Below are 8,690 nucleotides of genomic sequence, written 5' to 3' on the forward strand. Positions count from 1 at the left end.
CTTCCCTTTCCTAGGCATCACTAAGAAACATTTATCACTTAGGTTTGTAAAGCTTCCTTTTAAAATAATTAAGTGATAATAATAAAATATTGTTCTTTTCCCCTTATGAAACCAAGTAATCAAATTATACACACTTCACTTTGAAGCTGAGACCAAGTGCTTAAAATATTTTAAAATAAGTAAGTGATAATAATAAAATATTGTTCTTTTCCCCTTATGAAACCAAGTAATCAAAATATACACACTTCACTTTGAACCTGAGACCAAGTGCCCAAAATAACACTAACTTAAAATAGCATATGCCAGAAATAGAAACACCCTGAGATCATTGACTCTTGAGCTTTCCACAATACACCGAGTCCCCTGATCAACTCTCCTCAGCCTACATGACCCCTGAGAATAGGCTAACAGGAAGCCAAATTACAATTGCAAGTCTGGATGATGCAAAATTTGTTCATTCTCTTAAGTTGCATCTTGCACTGGTAAGTTTATTCACTTCACCAAGTAATATTTGATAACTCTCTTTCGAAGACTACATTCATTGAAATCAATTTCTGACTTTACCATCGACATGAATTTTCTGTTGTCATCCAAAGGAGGGCAACTCTATATAAGGATCAAATTGTGACCAAGTACCTTTTTAAGGCGTGGTATGTGGAAACTTTTATGCATCTTGCTACTCTCAGGTAGCTCAAGTTCATAAACCACCTCCCCAATCCTTTTGGTGACTTGAAAGTTTGAAACAGTCCATAGAAACGAGACTTCAGTTTCTCTGATCCATGCTTCTTGAGAGGGGGCTGTTTGTAGGGCTGCAATATTAACTAAACCATGTGTCCTACCTCAAATACACGCTTAGTATGATGCTGATCAGCACATATCTTCTGCTGATTTTGAGCATATTGGATGTTATTCCTCATGATATCCTAATTCCAAGTAATATTTGATAACTCTCTTTTGAAGACTACACTCACTGAAATCAATTTCTGACTTTACCATTGACATGAATTTGCTGTTGTCATCCAAAGGATGGCGACTCTATAGAAGGATCAAATTGTGCCCAGGTACTTTTTTAAGGCATGGTATGTGGAAACTTTTATGCATCTTGCTACTCTCAGGTAGCTCAAGTTCATAAACCATCTCCCCAATCCTTTTGGTGACTTGAAACAGTCCATAGAAACAAGACTTCAGTTTCTCTGACCCACACTTCTTGAGAGGGGGCTGTTTGTAGGGCTGCAATATCAACTAAACCATGTGTCCTACCTCAAATACATGCTTAGTATGATGCTGATCAGCACATATCTTCTGCTGATTTTGAGTATATTGGATGTTATTCCTCATGATATCCTAATTCTTTTGTAATAATGGCTCTCGGTGCTTTGCAGTCTCCAAAATGTAAATCAATGAATTTGCGAATTTCACAAACATACAATGCCATGAAAGGAGGCATCCGCATAGTCATTTGGTAGGTGGAGTTATAGTAATCCTCCCCCAAATGCAACCACTTAACCAATACCTTCTGATGATCTAAAACATAGTCATGCATGTAACCTTTTCATCCATTTGTTGGCAATCTCAGTGCATTAGTTTGTTGGTGTAGATAATGCTAATAGTCAACTTTGTTCTGCATAGCTCAAACAAAACCTAGCAAAAGAAGCTCACCAATTTTCTGTCAATTTCACTGATAATGTTGTTAGGTTAACCATTAAGTTTAAACAGCTCTCTGAAAAGAAAACCCGCCACCTATACTGTTGTAAATCTTGCTGAAATGACATTAAAAATGAGCAAACTTAATCAATTTGTCCACTACCACACATATCCAATCTTTCCCTTGCACCTTTGGAAATCTCTTAATAAAATCCATTGAGATGCTTTCCCATCTCTGAGTAGGGGCTGCAAGAGACCAGCTGAATAAGCACATCTTTGATTTTGTTGGCAAACTTGGCACTCGTGAACATACTTAAGAATTCAATCTTTGATCTCCTTTCTTGATAATCTCTCATGTATCTGCCTGTATATCTTATAAAATCTTGGTGGCCAGCCGTAGGAGACATGAAACACTTTAAGATCCTTCAGTATAAGCTTAGATTCAGGAATTAGCAACAATCTCTGCTTGTAAAATATGAGATTATCCCTTACCTTGTCATCATGAAAGGAACCATCCACAATGACAAAAGTGTTCTTGGCATATTCAAGATGTATTTGCTCTTTCCAATTTGCTTTGATCTTTGTAAGTGACCTCAAATGTGGCCTTCTTGACAACGCATCAGCCACTATATTCTTTTTCCGTTTTTAATATTCATAGTGAAAATCATAGGCGTGGAGCTTTCAAACTGATTCTTGGTCCTTATCATTGAGATCCTTCTGATTTATGAAGTACTAGAGGCTATTATGATCAGTTTTGGTAGTCTCTAAATTTTGATACTGTATGCATAATGGCTAACATTTCCCTATCATAGATGGAATAGCTCCTCTCACCTCCCCTCAACTACCTTCTCTCAAATGCAATTGGGTGTTTGTTTTCATCTTGAACCATCACCAAAAAAATGCAAGGTCACTCCGATTGACCTTTCTACCATTTACTAACCTCAATGTTGGACACTCAGGTGAAAACCCAAACATCTTATTAATTGTGATATTGCTATCAGGATTTAACTGTGTGATTTTGAGTCAAACTCATTGACCCATGTTTCATGAGTAGTGATTCAACATGAATCCATCTCTCATGAGAATAAATGGAACACTTAGCACTCATTGGATCTAGGTGATGCTCACAGGGGTGAAGCATTGGGACTTCCCGGGAGGTCACCCATCCCAGTACTACTCCAGCTTGGGCGCGCTTAACTATGGAGTTTCCTCCATGGTTAAACCCAAAGCTTGCAACCCCATTTGCAAAACTTTCACCAAGTGTTGTGCCTTATGAACCATTCATTGGAAAGCCCCTTAAGCTCATCAATTGATAAGTAGGAGATAATTTCCACAGCAAGTCAAATTGTGATATTGCTATCAGGATATAACTGTGCTATCTTATTAATTTCTGCCCTTTGAAATAGTCGCTCCCTTGTTTACTTCCCATTCCTTTATTAATCCTTCCTTGATTCACATACTCCTTTCTTTATTTGTTTCTTCATCCATTAATTCTTTTTTCATTCACGTTTTCAAACTGTCTTTTCGTAATACTTATCTTCTATGTCTGCATATACTTCTCAATTTGCATCAGCAGAGTCTTTTAATTCTTTGTTGATTCACATTTTCAAACTGTCTTTTCTTAATACTTCTTCTTTATGTCTGCATATACTTATCAATTTGCATCAGCAGTCTTTTATATCTGCATATAATCCTCTCTTACATCTGCATATATTCTTCTTACAATTTGGCTATTTACTTTTCTTACAGTTATGCCAACCTTTCTTTGCTGATCTTTTCTTTATCTTCTCATTTGTGGTGTGATATAAGCTCTTGCTTCCCTCAAATGAACTTGGCAACTTCTTAATTTATCTTTATAAGAGTGGTGTCTGTTCCACTTTCATTAATTGCTCAACTAATCTTGACTGCTGTTTTTTATTTCTAATTCAGGTTTACTTTTTGATTCTTCTCCAAATCCAACCTAATTATTACCAAATCCAACCTTATTATTCCGTAGTTCATTTTCCAATTTTCCTTACTTATATATGTCCCATTTCAAATAAACCCTTCTCCCGTTTAATGTAATCAGATGTTCACAATCCATTAGAATTCAACAGAAGGATTCACATGCTCCTTTCTTTAATTGTTTCTTCATCCATTAATTCTTTTTTGATTCACGTTTTCAAACTGTCTTTTCTTAATACTTCTCTTTTATGTCTGCATATACTTCTCAATTTGCATCAGCAGTCTTTTAATTCTTTTTTGATTCATGTTTTCAAACTGTCTTTTCTTAATACTTCTCCTTTATGTCTGCATATACTTCTCAATTTGCATCAGCATAGTCTTTTATATCTGCATATATTCCTCTTTTACATCTGCATATATTCTTCTTACAATTTTGCTATTTACTTTTCTTACAGTTATGCCAACCTTTCTTTGCTGATCTTTCCTTTATCTTCTCATTTGCGGTGTGATATAAGCTCTTGCTTCCCTCAAATGAACTTGGCAACTTCTTAATATATCTTTACAAGATTGGTGTCTCTTCCACTTTCTTAATTGCTCAACTAATCTTGACTGCTGTTTTTTATTTCTAATTCAGGTTTACTTTTTTGATTCTTCTCCAAATCCAACCTTATTATTCCATATTTCATTTTCCAATTTTCCTTACTTGTATATGTCCCATTTCAAATAAAACCTTCTCCCTTTTAATGTAATCAGATGTTCACAATCCATTAGAATTCGACCTATCAGCTTCTGGTTCTGATTATGTAAAGTATTTTACGAAGTTGCCGATTCGGGTTTGGGGACGGATTTGGGTTCGAGGTTCAGGTTTGTGGGTTCGGGCGAATTTTTTTTTTCCCATTTGGGTTCGTGGGTGGGTTCGTGAGTGTGTCTGTGTGTGTGTGTGTGTATAAACACACATGAGAAACATGCATAGTTGCAAAACAAAGTCATTTCGCAGTATGAATAATTGTTGCTTGATCGTTGATCAATGCCAAATGTCAACGATAAACATTAAATACTTGCTCATTAATTGATCTTCATGATTGTAAAGAAAATTATACATTGAATTACTAAATTGCAAAACATTGACTAGTTCATCAAATAATAAAGTTTGAAACATCATGATAGATGACAAGTGTTTAGTAGTTTATCAATAATCATCGTATCAAATGCCCTTCAAGGGTCAAATGGATCATCATAAAATGAGGGGTCAATGGCTTCATCCCCAACTGCAACTATATCTAGAGCCTCATCATTGGAACCCAAACCGGTTCCACTAGTCCCATATGCTGCTATATTATCCTCCTCCTCAATATAAGAGATTAGATGAGTGAAATATATTTTATTAAGTTTCTTTTAGAGGTACATCAGAAGAAAAAATGAAAAAACACACTCTTTAAAGTTGTTTTAGCCCCGGGTCCTGTTGGGTTCGCTATGGGTTCACTCCAACAAGGACCTGGGCGAACCCACAGTCCAAACTAAGGACCCTGCCCGGGCCTGCAGCAGACCCGTGGGCAAATCTGGACCCATGCGACCCGGACCCGAATCCGAGCAGCAGGGGACGAATCCGGCAACTTAGGTATTTTAAGCATCAAAATCACTCTTTTTTCCTTTCATATGAACTCTTCCTTTACATTCAATGTTGAATTTTGAGGGAGTCGCAACTCTTCATTACTGTGTTTCTTGATCTTTCATTAAACTTCATTAACCTCTATATTTTATTATTATTATTATTTATATTCAATTTTATTAAGTATTATTCATTATTTAATCTTGCTAATTCATCGAAGGGGTATCACAAAAAGTATGGCTGCTTTGGGTGCTCAAAAATTTGAAAGCATTTATGATGTCAGTCCGGCATAAAAAATAGCCAATTTGCGATAGTGCCTTTTGTCTTTGAACAATTCGTAAACACCGTGTCTGGATGGAATTGTGGTTTTTGTCAGTACAAGATTTTTAAAATTTTTTTATCAAGTGCTAGCTGTATTATGACTAATATGCCAAAGCTATTGCTATTGTGAACCATTTGTGATTATTTTCGCAGGAGTGGTGGACTTACGTGTGCATGGGGCCTTCCGATCCTCATCCAAATTGGCACTTAGGGCTAAGAGGTACACAGCACCGTGCGGTGATGTGGCGTGTCTGGAAGGAAGGGGGCACAGGTTTTTTATACTGGGGAGCAAACTGCTATGAGAAAGCGATTGTCTCTAGCGCAGAGGTAATTATTCATTTTGGTAAAAGTTTAGAAATTAAAATTTCTAAATATGTGAGAATTCCAGTACAGATTTGTAAGATAATGAGCTTATGTCTACCTTGCAAGTGCTAGCTACTCATGATTTGACTTCACTGCAGATAAAGTTTCGTCGAGGGTTGCCTCCAGGTGATGGTGTACTGTTCTATCCTGGTGAGGTGTTTTCTTCCTCTAGTGAGCCTGTGGCTTCTGCTAGATTGGAACGCATTCTGAGTGGTTTGCAGGTATAGGCTCATCTCTTTATTCACCCTTCCCGTCACTGTGTCTTAGAACTGTGAATGTGTTGGGGAAATTTCTCTTTTCAAGTCTGCACCTCTGTGAGAATTAAAAATGTTTTCAATTTGACTTTCCAATCTACCCATATCAGCAATTGTGACTCGTGCATAGTGCAATCATCCTCTAGATTCCTTAAAAGGATGCTATATTTTACTATATTACAATGTTTGTTTATCTGAAGATTTTCTTCATGAACAAATTACTCGTTCGATGCTATTGTGTGGGGAAGTGAGCAGGGCTGCACATTAAGATTTTGTTGGTTCTTAAATTTCAAATATGTTATTGGACTGATTTTCAAACTTTATGTAGGACTTTGAATATCTAAGATTATATGCATCACGATATGGGAGGTCTGAAGCCCTTGCACTTCTGGAGAGGTCAGGAGTTTATTATGGTCCAGAGCGTTACACTCATAATCACGGACCCATTGATGCAATGAGAGCAGAGATTTTCCACACCTGTAGATGGTCATGAATTCAAACCTAAAGTTCTGCAGCATATCATGCGATATTAGATAGACTGCTGAAGCTTAAATCCTTCACTGTGTTTGCGTTGGGGTATATTTCATGGTATCGCCATGTTGTCTTTGTTACAGGCTCATTTTGACTGATTCATTAATTGCTATTTAAAGTAAACTATCAGAGTTGCATAAATGGCACGGGGTGCATTTTCTATGTTTTTCAAGAACTGCATATTGATGTGCTTTTGTTCAATTTCCGATAGGTGCTATATATCACGGCTAATGAGAGGGGTTTTCTAAATGCCGTGATTTAAAATATTCGTATTTGCAGATAGATTATCTTTATAGTTTTGTCGTTTGAATTATTCTTTCGACTCTATTCAAGCTCTATGTTGTCGTCGTGACTCACGATACCATTGCAGCGGACACGTGCTTTTGTTTGCCAGAAAGTTAACATTTTGTATACCAGAAGTAACATTTTGGAAACTGCGCGGTATAATGCTTAATTTGAAATGTCTGGAAGTATTTTCTATTAGCTTAAATGCAATAAGAAATGCAGTTTACTGTTCGTCTTTATCGGATTTAGACTTCATAACCTGAGAGGTGCTGCACTTCGCATTGTGCTTAAATTTCAGAAAGTACAAGCAGTAGTGAAATTTTCTCCCGTGTTTGGTTTTAAATTTCAATGTGGGATGATTCTAACAGTCAGAAGTTGATTGTTGTTTCTGGAAATTGCTGTTTCAACATAATTTTGAAGCTACGGCATTATGCATGCTAGCTGTACAATTTAGTTTATGTTATGAAAGATACTTCTGTTTTTTCTGGCTTTGGAATTTACGACTGCCAGGATATCATGGCAGTTATTCAGACCCTCACACTCATGCCACTCATACTTCTGTCCGGAATAGCATGGATCCTTTGGGGCTCTGACCATTGCCCTCTTTTGTCAGGCTCATCTGTTTAACCAATGGGTTTGAGGGGTGGCAGCTAAAGAGCCTTTCGTTGATACCATGTCCTGACAGCAAAATACCTATGTTCCACTGTGTTTCAGGGATGGGGATGGGGGTCTCGAGGGGACGTGTATTCAGGATATTTCTTTTAGGCCCCGTTTGGTTGCTGGAAGATGAGGGCCAAAACCAGGTTATCAGAGGCAAAACCAGGTTTTGCAAAAAAATTTTGGTGTTTGGTTGGTTAAAATTATAACCTGGTTTTCAATTTCATCTTCCAATTTTGGACAAAAATTGGAAGAAGTTTCTTCCAACAAAAAGGTGGAATTCGAAATTAAAACCAGGTTTTGAATTTTATGACAGTTTTTTTAATAATATTGTGGGGTCCACAGTATATTCATCTTCCGTGTCAACCAAACGGACCATTGGCTTTCCAAACCACAAAACCAGATTTTCGAAAATCTGGTTATAAGATAACCTGGTTATGTCCAAAAATCATCTTCCCCAACCAAACGGGGCCTTAAAGTTCTAAAAATAGGGAAATAGGGGATAGCAGTATACAAATAACTGAATATTAACAAGACAGCATGCAAATAAATTATCAATAGTAGTATAACAACATAAAACATAAATGATAATAGGAGTTATTACGGTAGTTTCAAATATCAAAATTGTGATCTATTAATATAAATATCTAAAATGGAATGTTTCAAACATACATTGAGAAGTTTCAAACATCAAAATGTAACAGTTTAAAGGTACAACATGTGAAACGAAGCTTCATTCTAGCTATCGTATATCCGAAAGTTCAAAATTATTCAAGTCAAAACATATGGTAGAAATAGACATATTTAAATTTTAAATTCAATTGCTTTAAAGTTTATACATATATAAATTTAAGCAATATTTTGAATTGTTTTTATTCCAGTAATTAAATATTTAAAAATTATCAAGTTAAATTTATAATTATAAATATTTTATTTAATATAATTTATCTAACATATGTTTATTATAATTATTGTACTTGCTGTAGGCAATACTATTGCATTCAGTTGACGCAATTATAGTATTAGTTTGGACCAATCAAAATACTTTATTATTTTTATTATTAAATTTATTATAGTTTTTT

At 35.9% G+C, this 8,690-nt stretch overlaps 1 protein-coding gene across 1 annotated transcript in view; it reads left to right on the forward strand.

Annotated features, from left to right (window-relative positions):
* The window catches only part of LOC149565501 (alpha-1,6-mannosyl-glycoprotein 2-beta-N-acetylglucosaminyltransferase), a 195,395-nt gene extending 188,207 nt beyond the window's left edge, over positions 1-7,188 (forward strand). Inside the window, exons 14-16 of the mRNA XM_089819033.1 lie at positions 5,672-5,845; positions 5,980-6,102; positions 6,464-7,188. Coding sequence (XP_089675159.1) covers positions 5,672-5,845; positions 5,980-6,102; positions 6,464-6,628 — 462 coding nt within the window. The 3' untranslated portion in view covers positions 6,629-7,188. The remainder of the gene's footprint in view (positions 1-5,671; positions 5,846-5,979; positions 6,103-6,463) is intronic.
* Positions 7,189-8,690: the final 1,502 nt, after the last annotated feature.

The sequence above is a fragment of the Cupressus sempervirens genome, chromosome 3 (genome assembly GCF_028749045.1).
Source record: "Cupressus sempervirens isolate cs-2001-9-10 chromosome 3, ASM2874904v1, whole genome shotgun sequence".
NCBI classification, from domain to species: domain Eukaryota; kingdom Viridiplantae; phylum Streptophyta; class Pinopsida; order Cupressales; family Cupressaceae; genus Cupressus; species Cupressus sempervirens.